Below are 22,787 nucleotides of genomic sequence, written 5' to 3' on the forward strand. Positions count from 1 at the left end.
GGCATCGGCACTGCAGAGCACTAGCGGTCCTATAGGTTATCCAGCTGCCTCCCTAGACACACAGCTCTTGGGAGCTGGTGCCGCCCCCTCCCTCATCCCACTTCTGAGTCCTTCTCACCTCCCATGCAAGGGACAGCCAGTGCACCTGCTGCAGACAGCAACAAGCGAGCAGAAGCTGCCTCCTGCTTCTACGCAGGTGGACCCGTTGACCTGGTTGCACTGTCCCGTCCCAGGCATGGGGGACTCAGAGCTGGCTCTGGTCTAGCGGTGGGTGGCGTCGGGGGTGACACTCCCCTGCAAGTCACCTCTCCAGTCCTCACCCTCCTCTCTCTCAACTCCTGTGGCCTCTGCAGCAGCACAGTCCTTGGAAGCACATGCTGGTCCCATTCCTGCAGCAAGGCAAGGAGCTCCCTACAGCCCCTGCCTCTCCATCCTCCAGGCCAGGCAGGCATCAGAAGGCAGGAGCCACACTGTTTCACATAAGCCAAACTTCAAGTGCTGCGAAGAAGGGCTGGATTTACCTTGGTGAACCTTCCAGGCTGGCCAGGGCAGTCCTGGGACCTGGCCAAGGGCCGCAGGCCGGACTCCAACAAGGAGGCGGCTGCCATGGGAACCAGCAGGACAGCGCCTCGCAAGGGCGCCCGCTCCAGAGGCCCGGCCACAGGCGCGACGCAGATGATTAAAGCTTTGTTACAGACACATGATTCATTTTTTCCTTCTGAATTCCCTTCTATTACCCAATACAATTTGAATTGACTGAAGGAATCTGGCCATCTCCTCTTCACACTCCTCAGATTCTGCCCAGTCTCCCTTTTCCCTTTCTGTCTAGTCAGCTTCTTCTGGGCCTGCTCAGGGCACAGAATGTCATTGTCCATGAAGAACCATTCTATTCTTGAGACTCAAGAGGCCCACGGATGCAGCAGGTGGGACCTCAGAGAACCCCTGCCCTTTCCCGGCAGGCGCTGGCAGCCTGGCTTCCCACTCCGGCTGCCTGGGGGTCCCTGTACCCCTCCCCTTGGCCTCGCTCCCTCTTGGGTTGATACCATCAGATTCTGCAGGGGTAACAAGAGCCTCCTGCAGACGGGTGGGCAGCCCTGGGCCTCCCAGGGGCAGAGCTGGGCACAGGCTTGGATGGGGTCATGTGCAAACTCAGGCAACCTTGGTGGTCAGTTCTGTCCTTTCCAGGGAGACCCTCAGGGTGCCACGGAGGAGGGGGCTGGGAAGCAGTGTGCAGATTCCACCCCAAGTGAAATCAGCCCTCTGGGGTCCCTGTCCTAGATGGGTTGTCCACTGACGATGGCAAGACAGAGTAGGGTGTCCTGCTGCTCATCAGTTCTGGGCAGTGGCCGGGGCACCTGCCAGCTCCACTAGGAAGGCACCAGCAACCTGTCCTGCCCAGGCCCACCCAGGCACACTGCCCACATCCAGCCAGCCCTGGAGTCAGCCCCGAAGCAGCAGCCCATGACCAAGAGAGAGAGACAGTGAGCGGGCGGGGTCAGGGCTGAGGGCCTCCAGAGGTGGGAAGGGATGGCCAGCCACGCAGGTCACACACAGACCTGTTCCAGGTGAGCTGCAGCCTCTGCCCTCCACAGCCAACTAGGGTGCTGGAATATAGAATAAAAACCATATGGTTCTTTTAAATGATAACTAATTAGGCTGAGCAAAGATCTTTCCTTTGTGTTTCAAAACAAATAAAAATCCATTTCCCTCACTTGAATTGCCATCCTCCTGGCAGATGACTGTGGGAACAGGGAGCTCTCTCTGGGCCAGTCATGGGGGTAGTGGCAGGGGCACCCAGCTCCCTGCTGGGTCACAGAGCCATGGGCATGCTCAGCCCAGCAGCCTCTGGGAAACAGCACCCAGACACACGTCCTGACTGCCACCCCCACGCTGTGGACACAGGCAGCTCTCCTGTCACATGCTGTGTATCTGTCCCCTGGCCCTGGGGGCTGGTAACCGGTGGTTAGACACTGGCCAGACCAGTACACAGGAATGTGTAATAATGTGTTGTGGTCCTTAGGGTCTCAAAATAAATGGCCAGGCACAGTGGCTTACACTTGTAATCCCGGCACTTTAGGAAGCCGAGGTGGGAGGATTGCTTGAGCCCAGGAATTCAAGACCAGCCTGGGCAACACAGGGAGATCCCTGTCTCTACAAAAAAATTAACCAGGGACAGTGGCATGCACCTGTAGTCTCAGCTACTCAGGAGGCTGAGGTAGGGGGATTGCTTGAGCCCAGGAGGTAAAGGATGCAGTGTGCCAAGATCGTACCACTGCACCCCTGGGTGACAGAGCCTGGGCAACAGAGCAAGACCCTATCTCACCAGGTGTGGTGGCTCACTCCTGTAATCCCAACACGATGGGAGGCCGAGGCAGGTAGATCACTTGAAGTCAGGAGTTCGAGACCAGCCTAACCAATATGGTGAAACCCCATCTCTATTAAAAGTACAAAAAATTAGCCAGGCGTGGTGGTGCATGCCTATAATCTCAGCTGCTCCAGAGGCTGAGGCATGAGAACTGCTTGAACCCGGGAGGTGGAGGTTGCAGTGAGCTGAGATCACACCACTGCACTCCAGCCTAGATGACACAACAAGACTCTGTCTTTAAAAAAAAAAAAAAAAAAAAAAAGGAGTACTTATGACAAGCAACTCAGCTTAGAGTGAAGTTGCTGAGCCCTCAGCGTGCACAGTGACAAGCATAGGTGTGGTGGACTGCAATGATCAGGTGATATCTGCTGTGGCCAGGCACCCCTTTGCCAGACCCAACAAGAAAGTGATGCCAAAAGCCAAAAGGCAGCTGAAGATGATGGCCAGGGACACTCCTGCAGAGGGCCATAAATACAAAGAAGCTGCTCATGACCAACTCCTTTCCGGGGAGACCCTCAGGGTGCCATGGAGGAGGGGGCTGGGAAGCAGTGTGCAGTTCTGCGGAAGCACTGCCCTGGAGAACTCCAAGGCCTCTTTTCCTTTGGAGGCCACCAGATGCCCTGCTGGGAGAAGAGCAGAGATCCCATTGCTCCACCCGGGGGTCTACGCTCCCTCTGCTCTGAGGGAACACGGACCTCGGGCAGTCAGCAGCTGGTCTCCCCTCCCCCAACACTGTGGTTCGCTCCCGCCTCTCTTATGACTGCCTGGGTGTGTGGAATATATTTGCATGATTGTTGGTGTGTGAAAGCGTCCCAATAAACCGTGAATTTGTAAGCATTTAATTGGCTACTGAGTCATCCTGAAATCTCCCTGCATCAATTAGTGCCACTAGGCTGATTCGAACCTAAGGCAGACACAGCCACCTCCACGCCTCCCCAGGGTGGCTCTCCTGCTGCTCCCCCTTCTCAAGATGAAGGAACAGAGGCCCAAAGGGCCTCAGTCACCAGCGCCAGTCTGGGAAACTGGGATTGGAGGAGCTGGGATTGGAACCCTGTCTGACGTGCCACCCAGGGCAACCAGCGCAGGGCTCGAGGGGAGGGAGAATGGTGTGACACGGTGACAGCAGGGGGAGCCAGCCAGGCCTGTGGGATGGACAGGGCCTGATCCAGAAGGAGCTGCCCTTGCTGCATTTGCGAGCTAGGCTGCAAGCGCAGGGCAGCGAGGTGGGATGGGGGAAATCAGGTCGGGGTCCAAGGGGCCTGTGCTGGATTCCAGCCCCCACAAAACTGCCCACAAGCCTCACCACTAATGAGTGCCGTGGGCAGAGGGCCTCCCACCTGCTGGGCCCTGTGACACCTTCTGGGGGCTTCTGAGGCCCTGCTCACCACTTCCCAGATGAGATACAGGTGTGGGGCTGAGGACAGGGCAGAGCTGGAAGCAGCCCAGGCCTCCTGCCTGCAAGATGGCCCTTCCTGTCCGTGTGGCCCAGGCACAGGGAGGGGCCAGGATGCTGTGATTTATAAGAAGACATACAGTCATGCGTCCATTCGCGATGGGGATACCTCCTGAGAAATGCATCTTAGGCGATTTCGTCATTGTGCAAACCCCACAGAGTGACTTAACACAGACCAGGATGGGACAGCCCACTACATACCCAGGCTCCGTGGTACAGCCTATTGCTCCCGGGCTCCCAACCTGCATAGTGTGTGACCGCACTGAATACTGGAGGCAAATGTAACACAATGGTAAGGATTTCTACAGCTAAACATAGAAAAGGCCCAGTGACAATATTGTATTATGAATCTCAGGGGACCACTATGTGGTGCATGACGCTGTCTTTTTTCCCAGCACACTCTCCTAACACTAAAGTGGTAAATGTGTGCTGTGTGCTGATGGACTCCTGGACAGCCCGGCTGGGGGCTGGTTGTCAGGGGAACCAACCATGTGATGAGGACTTTCACTCCCACCCCAGCTCTAGGGAGGAGAGAGAGGCTGAAGGTTGGGTCCACCACCAACGGCCAATGATGCAGTCAGTCACACCCACGTAACCAGGCCTCCACAAAATCCCAAAAGGAGCGGGTTTGGAGCTTCTGGATAGGTGAGCAGGTGGAGGGCCCTGGAGTGCAGTGCCTGGGAGGATGGGGAAGCTCCACGCTCCTTCTCACATTCCTTGCCCTGAGCATCCCTTCCTCTGACTGTTCATCTGTGACCCCTGTAAAAACCTGTGTAGTAAGTGGGTAAATGGAAGCAAGTGCTTCCCTGAATTATGTGAGCCGCTCTAGCAAATTAATTGAATCTGAGAAGTGAGTCCTGGGAGTGCTGATTTGCTGGGTAAGTCAGAAGCATAGGCCACAACCTGACACTTGCAAATGGTATCTGAAGTCGAGGGAGGGGGGTAGCCTTGTGGGACCAAGTTCTCAACCTGTGGGATCTGACTCTGCCCCCAATATTGTCCAAATTGAATTACAGGGCACCCAGCTGCTGTCTTAATGTTAGAGAATCTGGTGTCAGAATGTTGTGCTGAATGGCTGAGAGTGGAGAGTAAGGAAAACACTTTATTTATTTATTTATTTTTTCTCTAACCCTATTGGAGGTAAACTCCCAAGAACACAAAGCTATGCCCAGGAAATACAGTGAGCACCTCTTCATGCTGGATTCACAACCAGAAATTGCCCAGCAAGTGGTAGATGCCCAAGGGATGAAAATACGGCAATGCACGCTCTCTGGATAGGGGACCAACATATGTGAAAAACTGTGTCTAGAAACAGAAAGGCACATTCTACTGTCCAGAGTCTCTACCACATGGTCATATGTTATACCACCAATGAAACCCCATAAAGTCCCCAAACAGAAGTGTGCAGGTGAGAGAATGACATGAGCACAATGTACTACAGTTGGATATTAATACATAACTGATAAGCCAAAAAAAAAATACGCACTTCATAAAAAAATTCCCTAAATCATGCCTGTGTTAAAGATTCAAGCTCCAATTAGAGATGTCAGAAAAATAACCTTTATAGGAAACTCTGGTTGGAATTTGATATGGCCAAAGCTGTACTCAGAGAAAAGATCATAGATTTCAATAACATACTGAAGTAAACACTAAGCACTTGATTCAAAAAACTTAAAAAAGAGCTTCTCAACAAAATAGCGAAACAAACTGGAAGAAAAAATTGCTAAAAGGCAAATTAGATGACTTAATCAAAAAATAAAGTAGAACTCCTTATAAACTTCAAGAGCTGATTCTTTGAAAACACAGATTTCAAGGATAACCCTCTTGCAATTCTAATCAACAAAAGGAAAGAAGAAAGGGAGGGAGGGCCAGGCACCCTGGATCATGCCTGTAATCCCAGGACTTTGGGGGGCTCTAGTGACACCCTGTCTCTATTTCTTTAAAAAAATTATAAAAATTTATTTAAGAAAAGAAAGGGAGGGAGAGAAGAAGGAAGAAAGGAAGGACATGAAAAATACATTGGGCATGAAAAAAGGAAATCTAACTCCAGATACGTAGAAGAAAGTTTAAAACAAACAACTACCTAAATCTGTGGTAAATGATCTGCAAGAACTTTGAATGGTTATATTATCTAGAAAATATAAGTAACCAAAAATAAACTAAAAATATTTAGAACCCAAAAAGACCAATAACCGTAGTACAAATTAAGTTGACAGCCAACTAAGCCTCTAGAAAAAATAAAAGCAAGCCCTGGCTGAAATAGTTTCTAAAATGAATTATTTCAAGTCTTTGACGATAAGATAATTTTATATGATATATAAACTATTTCGGCTACACAATTCATATTGAAAAGGCTTCCTATTCATTTTATAAAGCTAAAATAGTATGATTTATAAATGTGACAAATGTCTTCTAGTAGAAAAATATGCATAAATTCTTACTTCTGAAAATAGTGAAAAATACCCTCAGCAACATAGCAACACATCAGTAAAATGAACTCAGCAGCATTTTTAAGCACAACAGAGCCTGACCCAGTGCGCTTTATTCCAGGAACAAGAGGATGATTTAGTTCATAAGAGTTAATAAGTCAACACATTAATAAGTCCAAGGAGGAAAGGCATTTGATGATTTTGGTAGATACAGGAAAGCCTCTGATGAAACTGAATATCCATTCGTGGTGTGCACTCTTGGCAATTAATGTAGGATTCCAGCATACTGTCCATGATGGCAAATACCTATTGAAAATATAGGGCCAATTTCAGACTTAGTAAAACATGAACGGCCTCCTCATTAAATGAAGATCAAGCCAAGGACAACTGCTATTATTTAATGTTGCACCTTTTAGAAAACACAGTAAGATAGGAAAACTAAAGATACATTAGAAATAAAGAAGTTGGCTGTTCCTTATGTGCAAGTAATATAATTAATTTCTTGGGTTTTCCGGGAAGCCAAACTAAAAATCTGTTCAAACTAGTAAGGTAATCAATAATCAATTACCTAACATAAACTTAAAAAATCAATAGCTTACCTATCTACCTCCCCTGGGCATAGGTTTCTGCACATAAGTCTGTGTGGAGCTGGTATGGAGATGCCCACACCAGTGGCAGTAGGGGGAGGTGTGCCTGTGTGTCTCTGTATGTGTCTGTGTGTCTCTGTGTTAGTGTGTCTCTGTTTCTGTGTGTGTGTGCCTGCGTGTGTCTCTGTGTGTGTGCGTGTCTGTGTGTGGGGGTCTGTTGCGGGGGGGTCTCTGTGTCCGTTTCTCTCTGTGTCTGTGTCTTTGTGCATGTGTGTCTTTGTGTGTGTGTGTCTTTGTCTCTCTCTGTGTCTGTGTCTATGTGTGTGCCTGCATGTGTCTGTGTGTTTGTGTGTCTCTGTGTCTGTGTGTCTCTGTGTGTGGGTGTCTGTGTGTGGGTGTGTGTGTGTCCAGGAATCTCCCAGCTCTCTAAGCTCCATCGCCATCACCCAGGAACACGATGTCCACAGTGGGCCTGCTCTGCCAACCAGCTCAGCTACCCTGAAGCCACTTTTCCTGGTCACCCACCCAAAACACCCCACACCACTGCCCCCTCAGGCTGGGCACTCTAGGAACATGCCAGTCCCTGTTTTAAGGACATCTGTTGTATGTGGCCCCCGGGATGCCCCCAGGGAAGTCATACTTAGGTTGGGGCCAGAGTTGAAGGCTGAGCCTCCTCACCCACAGGGAGGGGGAGGGAGAGGAGGGCGGCACTGTGACGCACACTCACTGGCCCAAGGCCGGGAAGGGGTGGCTGGCGGCAGTCACAGTGACATTTGGGAAATGCCAGGGGCTGGGTTCTGGCCCAGAAGGCGGGTGTGGGCCATGACAGGGCGGGGGTGGGGTTATTCCCCAAGCCTGAGACCACAAGATACCAGCTTTGCCAACAAAACTCCACTGGGCCAGTGGTGCCAGGGGCCACAGGGCCAGGGCCCAGCCAGCAGCAGGGGCCAGAAGAAGAAACAGGAGGCCGGGTTCGGTGGCTCATGGCTGTAATCCCAGCACTTTGGGAGGCCAAGGTGAGCAGCTCATCTGAGGTCAGGAGTTCGAGACCAGCCTGACCAACATGGAGAAACCCCATCTCTACTAAAAATACAAAATTAGCCGGGCGTGGTGGCACATGCCTGTAATCCCAGCTATTCGGGGGGCTGAGGCAAGAGAATCACTTGAACCTGGGAGGTGGAGGTTGCGGTAAGATCATGTCATTGCACTTCAGCCTGGGCAACAGGAGCAAAACTCCATCTCAAAAAAAGAAAAGAAAAGAAAAAAAGAAACAGAGAAGCTGGGGGGGGTCTTGGCTGCCATCCTCCTCCAAGACCCACACGATCCATAGGCGCCCACCTGACTGTCCCCGGGTTCCCTCAGGAGCCCCCAGGCCTCGTGTTCCATCAGCCTCTGAACTCCCCTTGTCCTGGAACCCACAGGGACCCAGGCAGCCCAGAACCCACACAGTGGAGCCCTCATGACCCAGGAGCCAGCTCTGACTCCTGACCTCCTGGCTGACCTCAGGCAAGACACAGCCCCTCTGGACCTCAGTTTCCCCAGATGTAAAGCAAGAAGTAGAGAGCCTATACGGGCCACTTCCTGCCCTCATCTTTGTTCCTTCCTTTCTTCCTTCCTCCTTCCTTCCAGAACTTGTTCAGTCAAGTCAGCATCCCTTGAGGCCCTTGTGGCCTATGCCACACATTCAGAACGGAACAGCCCATGGACCTTAGTGTCTTTGGGGAAACAGACACAACTCCATGGCATGGCATGATCTCTTCAGGATTGGGGGTCCATGCTGGGTGTCAGGGAGGCACAGCGGTGGGGAACTAACTCTGTAGGGAGTAGTCACGAGGGCTTCATGGAGGAGGTGATTCTGAGACCAGCTTCCAAGGATAACCAGGGGTTTTCCAGTGGATTAAGGGGGAAAAGGGAGGTTGACATGACAGTTTGGTCTCCTTCCTCTGGTCATTCACCAGCAGTTCCCTGGAGGGCGAGGCCCAAAAGCCCAAAGGTGTGGGGGATGCAGGCAGCTTCCCCTGCACTAAGTCAATTCTCATGCATCCCACCAAAGCCAGTGTGATACTCTCTCCCCCAGGCAGCCCTTCCTGACTGCCCGCCCCTCCCCCTCCAATGGATGGCACTGCTGTGGCCCACGCATCTGTGAGTGTGTGACCCTGGGTTGTGCTGTCCCCAGTGCCCCCTGCATCCTGGCCAGGCCTGGACCCCCAACACACAGAGGGGGCGGGCTAACATAAGAGGCCATGGGGTTCTGCTCTCCTTCCCCTGGCCTATGACCCGCTGAGGGCTAAAGTCCTTATCCCACCTCGGCTGGGGGAGCTGAAAGAAGGTGGCTCAAGTTAGCAGGCCCAGCAAGATGGGCTTTGGGCCTGGGCAGGCTGTACTGTCCTGTACTGTACCCAGGGCTGTACTGTCCTGAGCCAGCAGATGCAGGCGTGGGCAGTGTGGCCAGGAGGCAGGGCAGCAAGGAGCCTGCAGGGTGGAGCAGGCCAGGCTCTGCAGGAGCACACGCAGCCTAGACCTCTCCCTAGACTCTAGACTGCCCACACCCCTGCCAGGCAACACCTCCGGGGTTGGAGGTGTTGAACTGTCCCCGCTCCCACCTGCTGCACCTGCCATCTTGCCCACCTCTAAGGGCAACACCCTCCTTCCTGCGCCAGCCTGACTCTTTCCCATCTCAATGAAAACAGCCTACCCAGCACGATCTCCAGGTTCTGCCTTCAGAATACCCCGAGGATCAGTCCTTCCCTTCTCCTCCTCCTCTGCCATCTCCCAAGGCTGGGACTCTCATATGTCCCCGGACCACTGGGGTGGGACCCTGCTAGCTTTACCCCTCCCAGCAGCAGTCAGCAGTGCCATGGTAGCCCCATGGGGAGCACACCCTGCTCTGCTACCTCCCACTGCAGCCCAGTCACCCCGCTGGCTCTCCCAGCCATGCCACCTCCCTGACCTCACTGTCCCACCTCCTCATGGGCTCTGCTCCTGATGTCCCAGTCTCCAATCTGGCCCCAACATGCAGGCAGCTTCCACTTCAAAGTTCTGCCCTGGCCTTTTCCTAGTATGCACCCCACATAGCTCCCTCCCTCCCCTCCTTCAGCAGGTCCTGTGCACATGTCTCCTCTAGCCACTGTACCTAAGGCACAGACAGCCCCCTCTTCACTGGTGGTCAGCACGCTGGGCACCAAGTGTATCAGACCCCTGGTTGCTGGGGAAGTAGCACTGTCATTGCAGGTCCGAATGAAACTGGGTGGGGCCGTGGGGTCCACCTGTCTCACAGCAGTGACTGGAGTACTGGTCTGGGGTATTTAAATGCCAGTGAAGGGCCCTCCCCCCTCCCCTACCATGTGACCCCGTCGGCCTAGGTCCCTGAATGAGGGTGGCCTGGACCAGGGCTGACACCAGTGAGTGGAAACTGCACCGTGTTGTTGTGAGCCGAGGGACTTGGGGCTGCTCTGTTGCTGCAGAATGACCTGAACTACCTTCACTGCTGAACTCCTCACAGGCCCTGCTGGCTCTCCTACATTGCTTTTTCTCTAACCCTCAGCACCAGGTGGCACTCCACCCATTTTACCTACCCATTGTGCTTGTTTCTTTCCTGTGTGGGCACCGTGAGGACAACACCCTCCTTCCTGTGGTGTTTGGTTCCCTGCTGAACCGCAGTGCCTACACACAGCAGAGGCCCAATAAATGCGTGCTAAGTGAAGGAAGGAAGGGACAGATGAGTCCTGCATCTTTCACGTGGCCAGGCCGGGGCTCAGCTCCATGCTGTGGGCGCTCAGAACCCAGGGGGCTGCCGCACCCGAATCACACCGCCTTGCGCCTCTGGGAGTGGGTCTCCATAAACAGCATGAGAAATGCCTATGCTCCACGCTCAGGTCCTCTCCAGGGCCAGTTCTCCACCTGCGCCCCACAGCGCCCTCGCACCTGGAGCGTACACTCCTCAAAGCCCCACGCTGGGCTCCACTCTCCCTAAACGCACAGGCGCGCCTGGGGCTCACAAGGCACAGGCACGGCCGCCTCCCTCCCACGTGCCATGAATAAGCGCGCCCGCGCTTCCGCAGCCCTCCCCCGCCACCACCTCACACAGACCACACACCGTGGACCACCCCTCGCCCGGCACAGCCTTCTCGGAGCAACAGGTGGTTCTGCGCCCCTCAAGTAGTCCGGGCTCTTATACACCCGAAAGTGCCCGTTACGGACAGACCCCTCTGGTGCCTGCTGCTGGGGCGCCTGTCCCCACCCCTTCCAGGCTCACAGGCTGTGCTCTCAGCGTCTGCGGGCCGCGCCGCGAAGGGCACGGCAGAAGGGGCAGGCTGGGCGCCGCCCACCGGGCAGCAGGTGCTCCAGCGGGGACGCACAGAGGGAGGAGCGTGGGTCCTCATGACGGGCTCCCTCCCGCGCGAGTCGGGATGCAGGGGACCGTCGCACCCCTCCCGAGCCCGATAACGCAAGAACCCTGCCCCGCGGTCCCGCACCTGGGCCCGCCACAGCCCTACCTGGGGCTCCAGGAACATTCTGGTCACCGCATCTAGCGAGCAGCGGTTCCTCTGACCGCGAGTTGAGCAAGCGCCCACTCCTGCGCCAGCCCCTGCCGCTGGGCGCCTCCGCTGGAGGGGTGGGACCCGGGACGCGGGGAACCGAGAGGCTGGGCTGGGGACCGCGGGGTCCGGGCAGCGCAGAGGGGCCGCGAGGCCAGCCAGGAACGCGGGGCGGGGCCGAGGCTAGGAGCATGGCGCGGAGGTGGGGCAGGGACCTGGGGCGGCCTGGAGTGCTGTCAGGGGGCGCCGCCTGGGCTGGGCGTGCGCCTGGCACTAAGTGTGGGGGCGTCGTAGGTGCCGGGGTGTGGGGCTGGGCGGGGCGTCCGGGGTCGGCCGTGCCGGGGGTCTGTGCTAGCGCGCGGAGCGGGCGAAGGGGCGCAGCGTGGGTCGGGGCTCGGCTCGAGGAGGGGACGCCTCTCACCCCGCCCCGGCCTCACCTGATCGTAGACATCCACTACGGAACTACAGCAGGTGCTCTGCCAGCATTTGGCTTGAATGCCTCCCCTGACGGGGCGCTCACTCCACACATCTCTGGCCTGAGACCGGCGTCGCACAGAACTCCCTGTCCTTCCATTTCCTTGGAACGCGGGGGCCACGGCAGCTGCTTTTGTGGGAGGACTGATCTGAGCCACGGCGAGGGGTGGGCCGGGCACATGGCACAGTGAGGCGCCTCCCGCCCCCAGAGCCCCAGCCTCAGAAGCAATCTGTCAGGTGACGGGGCTCCCCCTCCGCGAGTCCCTGCAGTGGACCCCACTCCCTCAGAGGATGTGGACGGGAAAGATTCGCGGAACCGAAGAGCGCCCTCTCCTGGGGCCTGGATTGGAGCATCCAGCACCTGAGCTGGGTGAGAGACCCATGGGTTCTGGGGGGGTCCAAGCTGGCCGGCGGGGCGGCCACTAGGGAAGAGCGGGGTATGCTCAGGTTGAACCTCACAGAGAGGCTCTTACAACCCCGGAGAGCTCGCAAGCCATGGGCTGATGGACAATCGTGACCCTGAAGACATCTGGCGGCCCCGGGACGCCCATACCCTCACCCCACCTCCACCCCACGGCTCTTGCCCAGGCCTTGCCAGAGGCCCTCTGCCTCCCAGCTTATTTGCCTGCTCACTTACTAGCAGCAAGAGTACCTACTAGGCTGGTTCGATGGGCAGTTGTCTCTGTCTTGGGAAAGTAGGGGCTGTGCTGGGTCCATTCACTGGCCTCCCTCAAGCCAGCTCAAGGGCCTGGAGACAGAAGTCCTTCTCCTGGAGCACTGCCCTCTCACCCGCCCTTCTCTACCAGTGAGTGTTGGCTTGGCCTGGAACTGCTTCCCACTGCTCAGAGCATGCACTATACATTACTGCCTGGTATGCAGTGCCTCTGGGTGGGCAGTGCGGGGAGTACGAGGCAACCAGGCAGAAATGGCATAGTGGCCCTCCAGCTTTCACAATGTCCTCCCCCACTTTTGCTTCTGCATCTTGTTTCAGGCCAGCCAGAAGATGCAAAGCTCATGGTGACCTTGGCAGGTGGACAGGTGGCATCAGGATGGTCTGGGCCTGCAGGGCCACCCTGTCCCTTCAGGTGGCTTCATGGAGAGCACCAAGAAGGTGAAGCCTGGTGTCTTGCTCCTGGGGAAGCCTTCCAGGCACCTGCCCCTGCCTTCCTCAGCCCTGTACCATGGCCCTGCAGAACATCTCGGCCCTGGGGTGAACCCAGTGTTGTCTCAGGAAGTCCGTGTGAGCAGTTGGCCCTGCTGCCTCCTGACCCCAGAGCGAGCATCCCCTCTGCCTCCCTGAATGTGACACTCTAGAGGAGGTGGCGGATGGGTGGGCAGTCCCACAAGCCTTCTTACACAGTCACAGGGTCGCTTCCCATCGTGCTCATCCCAGATTGCACCAGTGTCACCCAACGACCTTGATAAGGCAGACATTTCCCCAGAAGGAATGGGGCCCTTGCCCCCGTCTCTGGCTGACACAGATGGTGCTATCTCCTTTACCCACCAGTGTGACCTCAGCATTCATGTGTGACCTGACCCACATCCTTCCTGGTGCCTGAGGATGTGAGGAGGCTGCTGTGCTGGGGCTGAGCCCTGCCAGGCGTCCTGCTTTACATCCCTGCAGCTGGGACTGAGGCCGTCCTGCAGGGAGGGCCGGTGGGGCCTGAGGCAGAATCCCACTGCCACTTCAGAAAGCAGAGAAAAAGCCAGATGTGATGGGGCCAGTGGCCATCTGCTGGGGCTTCATGGAGACCAGACACACAGGAAGAGGCACTTTCTCCAGATGCCTCCTCTAGCTAGGGGCAGGGCACAAGGCCTGGAATGGGGCTGCCTCTGACCAGAGCAACAGATGCTGCTCTGAGGATGGCGAAGCCTAGAGCAGGCAAGCTGTCAAGGTTCTGAGTTGAGGGTCTCAGGACAGAAGCCTGGACTCCCCTTGATATGATTTGGGTGTGTGTCCCCACCCAAATCTCATGTTCAATTGTAATCCCCAGTGTTGGACTGGCGGGAGGCGATTGGATCATGGGGGCAGAGTTCTCATGAATGGGTTAGCACCATCCCCTCAGCGCTGTTCTCCTGTTAGTGAGTGAGTGAGTTCTGGAGGGATCTGACTGTTTGAAATTGTGGGGCACCTCCCCCTTCTCTCACTTGCTCCTGCCATGTCAGACCTGCCTGCTCCCACTCTGTCTTCCACCATGAGTGAAAGCTCCCTGAGGCCTTCCCAGAAGCAAATGCTGCCACGATTCCTATACAGTTCGCAGAGCCGTGATCCAATTAAACCTCTTTTCTTTATAAATTACCCAGTCTCTGGTTTGTTTGTTTGTTTGTTTGTTTGTTTTGGAGATGGAGTCTCCATCTATCGCCCAGGCTGGAGCGCAGTGACATGATCTCAGCTCACTGCAACTTCCACCTTCTGGGTTTAAGCGATTCTCTTGCCTCGGCCTCCTGAGTAGCTGGGATTACATTACAGGCGTACACCACCATGCCCGGCTAATTTTTGTATTTTTAGTAGAGACGGGGTTTCACCATGTTGGCCAGGCTGGTCTCAAACTCCTGACCCAAGTGATCTGCCCACCTTAGCTTCCCAAAGTGCTGAGATTACAGGCATGAGCCACCGCGCCTGACCAAGGCCCTTCTTTATAGCAGTGTGAGAACAGACTACTACACTCGCAAAGGCTCCCTCTCAGAGTCCACCCTTGCTGTCTCCACACAGCAGCCAGAGGGGATCTCTTAGAACCTGAGTTAGAAGCTCTCTGACTCCCACCTCAATCTCAATGAAGGCAGAGTCCTAACAAATAGCCCCATCAGGGACCTCAGTGCTCCCTGCTCAGCCTTGACATGCCCTGCCCACCCTCGCCTGAGTGGAATGTGCTCTGCAGTGTCTGTGCCCCCCACCCCAACAGGCCACCTTCCCACTAACACAGCTGCAATGCCACCCTCTGCCCCAGCACTTTCCCGCCATGGAACGGTTTTCCTCAAGGTTACTGGGTCCAGCAGAGCCTTTCCACCTCCTGGTTCGTTCGTCTGCTCTCCTGAGAATGCGACCTCCATGAGGGCAGGATCTTTGTTTTGTTCACTGCTACATCCCAGTGACTGTAACATGTCTGTGCACAGAGGCACTCAGAACCTATGTATGTGCACGTGTGTGTGTGTGTGTAGACAGATATAGAGACACAGGCGTGGATACGATTTGGTTGTATATATCCAGCACAGGACTCATAACGAAAATATATAAAGAACTCATGTAAATCAAAAAAGTCAGAAGACTCAATATTTTACAAATGGGCAAAAGACTTGAAGACATATTTCACTGAAAGGCGGCTATCCAAGGGGTGATAGGCCTAAGAGAGCACCCAGCTCCATGACTCATCTGGGGAGGGCACTAAACTGCAGTGTGGCACCCTGCACACCCGGCAGCATGGCTACTATCAAAAGCCAGAAAATGCCACATGCTGATGAGATGGCACAACCCAAACTCTCAGCTGCTGGTGGCACGGCAGAGTCAGCTGGTGCAGCCAGGCAGGAAAACAGCCCAGTCATGCCTATGAACACCGACCACACCAGGACCAGAAATTCCATCCTGGATGGAGGCCGGGCAGAAACACTAGAGACTCACACCGAAGGACACACACAGGAGTGTCTGCAGCAGCCCTACTCACAAGGGCTTCCAACTGAAAATGACCCAAGCACCCCCCACAGGGGACTGGGTTTCCACCAAGCTGCGGCATGTGTCACTCAATGGAACGCTCCAGGCTGAGGATAACCCGCCCAGACAACCACAGGCAAGGGCAGGGAGTCAAGGACACCATGCACAAAGAGCATCTCAGGTTGGCCCCACGCGGAGCCAGCTCAGGGCCAGTGAGGGCACCCTCACCCCCAGAGGTCTGGGGTACTGCCCTGGGGCAGGGGCTGAAAGGGGCTGGATCTGAGTGTCCCCGCGTAGTCACCCCATGAAAAATCACTAAGTGTACACTGTGGCTCTGGCTCAGGCATGTTTCTGTGTGTGTTACACTTCAATCGCATGAAGAAAACTGAAGGAGAGAAAAATAAGAGAGAATATCTGGGCCGGGACAGGCAGAAGCTGTCGGCACCTCAGGGCCTATCTAGGTCAGCTGTGGCCACACCTAAGGGAAGAAGGGATGTGGAGGAAGGGGCCTAAGCCTCCCTCCGCTCATCCCCCCAAGAACAAAGGCGGAGTTAGGGCAAAACCCTCTTCTAAAAGGCACAGCCTACAGGGTCAAGCAATGGCAAGTGAGAGGCATCCACTGGTTTTGGAGGATGGAAGGTGGCCTGAGGCAGGTGACAGACCTTGCAGAACAGAGAAGCAGGAGCCCAGTGCTCCACGCGGGCTGACGAGGACCACGCCGGTGCTGCAGAGGCCCTGATGAGGCTCAGCCCATGGGGCCTTGGGTTCCAGGAGGAGGGTTAAGGGACAGAAAGGCTCTAGCCCCCGACCCTGCCCTGCTGGTGCCACCTCATTACCGGACCACACCACATTGTCCAAGAGCTTCGGGTCCAAACCCTGAGGGTGATGGTGCCTACCTCTCTATCCTCTCCAGGACATGAAGTGGGACCCATGATGCCAATTCACAAGGGTGTTGGCAAAACATGAAGCAAAATGAAGCAAGCCCTCAGTGAGCTCCAGAGGCTCCTCAGACAGCCCCTGCCTCCAATGGGGTTTGAGGGCTCGCACTGTCCCCAGGCTCAGGCCTGATGTCTGCCAGACTCAAGCCTCCTGCACACACAGCTACAGTCTGCAGAAAGGCCTCTCCAGGCTCCTTCAAGGCTGGTCAGCACCCCTGGGCAGAGGCCACTGATGGCCCCAGTCAAACCCACACCCAAGCAGACCCACAGGCTCCAGGGAAGGTTGTCTGGCAGCCAGCCCCGTCCCTTGGGTCAGTGGAGAACCCCTAAGTCTTCTGGAATTTCCCTCAGGCTATACCATTAGTGCTCCCTTTTGGAGAATAATGTTCCATGCACTGAAACACTCATGGCTTTAGGCAGAAGGCATGAAGGAGGGGGTGAATGGGAGTCAGCTGAGCTTTCTGATGTGCAAGGCAGCATCCTTCCAGGCCCCAGCATACCTGGGAAGGAGCCCACTGGCCACAGTGTCAGGCACGCCTCTCCCCAGTCGTCTGAGTCAGAGCCTCCACCCTCACACATGGGCACCTTTGAGAAGCACATCAAGGTACCATAGTGGATTTAGCCCTTCCACATCCTCTTCTGCCTCCTGGGGTCCACGAGTCTTTCCTGAGGCTCTTCCTGGGGTCCTGTATCCATGTGCCTTGGCCACCCCTCCTCAGCCACACTCAGAGCATCCAGGGTTTCAGCAAGGCAGGAGTGCGGGAAAGGCAGGAATGCCAGGCTGGGAGGCTTCCTCCAGATGGGGCTCTCAAGCCTGACCACACTGCCCAGGAGCTTGCTAAAAAGGCAGTGCACAGGCGACGTCCTCAGAGATCCTTCCTGCCCCCATTGGTGTGTGGGACTCAGTGCTAAGGGAGGTGGCAGCAGTCAGAACTCAGCTTGGGACGCAGGGCCTCTGGTCCAGGGGAAGGGAGCCCACCACACTGAGCGCCAGCCTGCCACATGCACAGGGGACAGTGGAGAACGCATCTAGGGATCGGGGGGACATAATGCATGGGATGAGGACACAGCATCATGCCCAGCATAGTGGGACCCAACAAGGGAGGAGGCTGCAGCCATGCAGGCAGGACGGGTGAGGGCCCGGGAAGTCACTTCCCCAAGATGAAGCAGGTCATGACCAACAGGGACCCCTCCCGTCACAAGGCTCTGGATACCCACCCCACCATATGAGCAGAGACCTGCACAAAGTGAGACATAGAAAATACCAATGAGAAAGACAGAAGAGGGACAGCACATGGAAATAGGGCAGGCCCAACCAGGAGCAAACTACTTCATGGTGACAAAAAGCTTGCAAGTCAAAGCCTTGAGTCATCACTTGGCACCTGTGAAATCTGCAAAACTAATGTTAAAGGTAATACAGAGTGTGAGCTTAAGTGTCAGGGAAAAGCCAGGGTCACTGGCAGCAAAAGGAGAGAAATGGACAGCAGGTATCCCCAAGCACCTCCCCGGAGCAAAGACATGGCAGCAGGCATCGTCTAGGGCATCGTGCATCCATGTGTGTTTGTGTGACCTTGTGTGCGCACGTGTTCATGTGCTTGAGTGTACCTGTGTATCTTAGGAAGTGCGTATGCACATGTGTGCTTTGTGCATGTGTGCAACAGGCATGGGTGTGTGTGTACATAGTTGCACGTGTGCATTACGAGTGTACATGCCTGTGCACGTGTGCATGTCTGCACCTGCGCCTATAAAACAGACAAGCATCCACATACCAAAAGTCTAATCAGGGTGCCTCCCTCCACTGGCCGGCATACACCCTCTCTCCATCTCTCCTGCCCTCCCTCCTCCTCTTCTCTCCATTTAGCCTTGTCAAGTGCTTCCCAAGTTCTCTCCAATTACTATGAATGGCTTCATGATAGCATAACACAGTGCATGCTCATCTTCTAAAACCAGGACATGAGGCATCCCTGCTCCCACTAAGACTGCACAAAGTTAAGGCTGGAACAGCAGTGGCCCACTCAGGGCTTGCCCCTCCCTCGGAGCCCTTCACAGGCTCCTGGAGAAGGGAGACTCAGAGGAGACCCTGCCTGACAGCTCACACCTGAGATCCCCTGGTGTGTGGGGAACAAAGCAGGGATGCTTAGGACCACAGGGGGGTCTCAAGGCCAGCCTGGCCTTGTGGGAGGGGCCAGCCTAACCTTATGAGGGTCTTAAGACCAGGCTGGCCTTGTAGGAGGTCTTAGGACCAGCCTGGCCTTGTGGGGAGTCTCAGGACCAGTCTAACATTGTAGGGTGTCTCAGGACCAGTCTGGCCTTATAGAGGGTCTTGGAACCAGGCTAACCTTGCAGGGGATCTTGTGACCAGCCTGGCCTTATTGGGGGTCTCATGACCAGCCTAGTCTTATAGAGGATCTCAGGGTCAGTGTGGCCTTCTGAGGGGGTCTAGGGGGCCAGCCTGGCCTATGGGAACTGGAGGCACCAGGCAAGGAGAGAGGCTTCTGTCTCCCTGGGCCCTTGGTTTCCACCTATCCTTGGCCAGCACCCTTACTCCTCCCCGACCCCGGAGGTTCCTAGTCTGTTCTCCTGCCTCACCTGCCCTCCAAAGGAGCCTCCAGCCATCATGGGCCCAGGCCCCTGAGCTGATCCCTGACCCCACTGTTGTGCCCCTAACTCCCACTCTCCCCCTTCTCCCCTCCCTTCTACTCTTTGCCTCCATTTCCCCTCAGCCTCTGCCCTCTCCAGACCACAAACACAGTCTTCCTGACCCCGACTCCTCCTGAGCTGCCTCCCAACCTCTCTTTTCTTCTCACCTACATTTCTAGAAAGAGTTGCTGCATCTGCTACTTCCCAGCCAATTCAGCCCCCTCCCTCCAGTCCCTGCTGTGTTCATCGGAGGCACCAGGCTAACGCAGGGCATGGGTTCCAACCAAGCCCAGGCCTGAACGCACTCATGCCAGGATGCCTAGCTGGCTCTGCTCTCCCCAAACTCGGCTGCTACTCCTCAGGGACCCCATGACACCCAGCCCCATAGAAGTCCCAGGGACCCTCCCAGCATGGCCCCAGCACCTAGACCACAGAGCTTCTCTGCCTGAATGTCCCAGGACCGCCATGGGATGCCTCCTCTCCCACAGGGAATAGAGCCCTGTCCTGTAAACACTCAGGTACAGGCACAAGGAGACCCAGCCATTGTATCTGTGGGCAGGGATCTGGGCTCAGCACAGCCCCTGACCTGCCCATCAGGGGAGTGTGCCACACAGGCCAAGGTGGCCGGGCCTGACGCAGGTGTGCCTTTCAGGGGGATTAGCCATCACAGATTGAGACCCGCCTTCAGGAGGGCTGATGCTGTAGATTGAGACCGGCCTTCAGACGGTTTAGCCATCGCAGATTGCGACTCGCCCTCAGGAGGGTTAGCCACTGCAGACTGCCATCTGCCTTCAGGAGTGTTACAGTGCAGATTGAGACCTGTCTTCAGGGGGGTTAGCCATGCAAAGTCAGAACTGCCTTCAGCAGGGTTAGCCATTGCAGATTGTGTGGCTTCCTACCCTTGAGCTGCTCAGTGTACTTCACCGAACTGCAGTACTTTGGATAACTCTATGACTACTGTTTTTGACCGTTTACTTATATTTTATTTAAGTTTAGTGGAGAAAGCCTGGGTTCCTCTTCCAGCCTCCTCGTTCACTGCCCCAGACCCATGTCCACATATACTCCTGCAACTCTGCAAAGACACCAGGGTGCTGTGAGGGTCCCGTGGGTTTCCCCAACTCCTCTTTTGGCAGGTCCCTATAACACGTTGTAGGGCAGGGGAGAGGCTGTCTGTGATGGGCAGGGCCCCGACTGCCATTCAGGCAAGTGGGGATACTGGGGGACCCTGAAAGATATCAGAGTGAGGCTGGTCAGGCTGGTAGGGCATGTGGGCAGCAATGCATCTCAGGGAGTCCTGCCCCCTCCTCCATGGGAAGGGCCCACAGCTGCCATCCCCATGAGCCAGAGAGGATGACACTCTAGGCTGGTGGAAAGGGACCTGATATGAAATGGAAATGAGGCAACCCACGAATGCACAAGTCTGCACGTGCTTCTGTGCATGTGTCTATTCCTAGAGCAGACACAAATGTTCCAGAAGTTTCTTTCTTAGTCATTCCCAGAATCACAGGCTCTCAAAGAAGGAGTATTATTCATTCTAATCGGTGGTGCCTGGAATGATGCCCCTGTAGTTTCTTCCCTTGCCCCAGACACCTGCAGCTACCTGGACAGAGCCCCTCAGTTCCTGGAAACTCCACATGTTCTGTAGCAGCTGCAGGATATTCCGCTGGGTAGGTGGGCTGCCACACATGTAAGAGGTCCTGTAGCAAAAGACACCGAGGTGTTTTACAGTCTTTGGCAACTAAAAACACTCCTGCAATGGGCATTCTTGACTTGATGAAAAGTTTTTATTCAAACGTGTGACCATATATAAAAGATGAACTCCTAACACTTGATGTGCTGGGTCAAAGGTTATGAGCATGGTAAGTTTAAAGAGACATCACAGAAGTGCTTTCAGTAGAGTATGGCCAGGTAGTGAAAATGGTGGAGTAAGGACCTCTAAAAACCCTCTCTTCCAAAAAAGCGACAAGAAAACCAGCAAAAAACAAAAAGGTCAGAATCTACTTTTTTAGAACTTCCAAAATTAATTTCCAAAAGCTTGCAGAAATCTTAGGAGGATTTATTCAAAAAACAACCTAATCTCAGTAAGAACTGCAAACTTTGTAGCACTTGAACTTGCCCTAGTCCCATCCCTGACTCTGTATCCCAAGTGCCTTGAAAAGTAAGACCCCATATTCATCATGAAAACCACTAGCACAACAGCCCCTGGTGGGAGAACAGCAATAGAACTCTTTCAAAGCTTCATTCTCAGAAACTATCGTTATTCGACCTGTCCAGTAGTTCCCATGGAGACCCCACTTACAAGGATGTCTGTATTTGACCTGACTCAGAGGTCTCAAGCACAAAAACCATATTCCCCAAGGTTCATTGTCAAAAACAATTACTGGTATTTAATTTCACAGATGCCTGAAGCAATAGATAACAGTGAAGTAAGCAATAGACTAACCAGAAAGCTTAAAAGAAAAGTTCAGTAATGACATGATCATAGGGGTTTTGAAAAACTGCAGTGCATTCCTGAGAATCTAGAAGGTCAAGTGCATGCTCAGGGCTGTGCACATGCTCAGAAAAGTACTTGGGAAACTCTAAGCACTCACTTCTGGCTGACTTCAAGGCTCTGTGCAAGCAGGAAGAGAAGACTAAAGCAGAGTTATCAACTGCTTAGCTGAGAGCTGAAAGCATACCCAAGCACACAGAGCCCCTTAGCAAAGACTGAGAACTTACTGGCTCCAGGCACTTAAGAAAATTTCTTTCCAATCGTTATTTGACCACTAAGATAACTGAGCAGAGATTTCAGTGCCACACACAAAAGAATACAGGCTTTGCAGAAGTAATCCAGAAATGTCACAAAACAAATAACCATTACTACAATAAACAGCAGCAGCAACAAACCCCAAAGAGTGGGGAGAATCTGATTTCCAGACTTGACTTACTAAACAAAAACTTTCAATCAGCTACTTTAAGTATATTTTGTAAAGACTGAAGGAAATGATGTTTAAAGAACTAAAGGAATGTATGGAAGCAATATATCAAACAGAAAATATCAATAAAGGAATACAAATTTATAAAAAAGAACCAAGCAGAAATTCTGGTGTTGAAAACTAAGTAAACGAAATGAAACATGAGCAAGAGGGCTCAACAACAGGTTTGAACAGACAGAAGAAAGAATCAGTGACTTGAAAAAACATCCATTGAGATTATCCAGTCTGAGGCACAGAAAGAAAAAAGAAAGGAACAAATAAATAGAGCCACAGGCACCGTAATGGACACTGTCATATGTATAAGAAGAGTCTCAGAAAAAGAGGAGAGTGCAAAATAAGGCAGAAAAAAAATTAGAAGCAATAATGGCTAAAACTTTCTAAATTAGATGAAAATATTATCTCCATATCCTAAAAGTTCAACAAATTCCAGGTAGATTTCTTAACAGAAACCATGAAGGGCAGAAAGCAGTTGGGATGACATGTTCAAAATACTGAAAGAAAAGAGGTGTCAACCATGAATCCTTTACGCAGCAAAACTGTCATTCAAATATGAAAGGGAAATTACCTGACAAATAAAATAGAGAACTCATCAGTAGAAGACCTGCCTTATAAGAACTACTAAAGACAGTCCTTCAGGCTGAAACAATAGGACAATAAACAGCAACTTGAAATCATGTGAAAAAATAAAGAGGACCAGTAAAGGTAACTTTACTAGCTTTATATTTATTGTTATATATTAGTA

General features: G+C 53.8%; 1 protein-coding gene and 1 long non-coding RNA gene across 4 annotated transcripts in view; one reads left to right on the forward strand and one right to left on the reverse strand.

The window, feature by feature from the left end:
- RASGEF1A (RasGEF domain family member 1A) overlaps positions 1–22,787 on the reverse strand; it is a 69,726-nt gene that overhangs the window by 23,267 nt on the left and 23,672 nt on the right. The window contains exon 1 of one of the 3 annotated variants that reach the window (XM_007962442.3): positions 11,810–12,068. The exons of 1 other annotated variant lie outside the window; for it this stretch is intronic. Coding sequence is in view for 1 of the 2 variants with exons in the window: in XM_007962441.3 (XP_007960632.1) it covers positions 11,331–11,348 (18 nt within the window). In the remaining variant the exon portion in view is untranslated. Of the gene's footprint in view, positions 1–11,330; positions 11,609–11,809; positions 12,069–22,787 lie in introns of those variants that run through there. One more of the 3 variants, XM_007962441.3, reaches the window with a different exon arrangement.
- LOC140712383 (uncharacterized) lies at positions 11,974–22,716 on the forward strand. Its single transcript, XR_012093956.1, has 2 exons — positions 11,974–12,651; positions 12,838–22,716. It is a non-coding gene; the product is annotated as an uncharacterized lncRNA (long non-coding RNA).

The sequence above is a fragment of the Chlorocebus sabaeus genome, chromosome 9, assembly GCF_047675955.1.
Source record: "Chlorocebus sabaeus isolate Y175 chromosome 9, mChlSab1.0.hap1, whole genome shotgun sequence".
Classification (NCBI taxonomy): domain Eukaryota; kingdom Metazoa; phylum Chordata; class Mammalia; order Primates; family Cercopithecidae; genus Chlorocebus; species Chlorocebus sabaeus.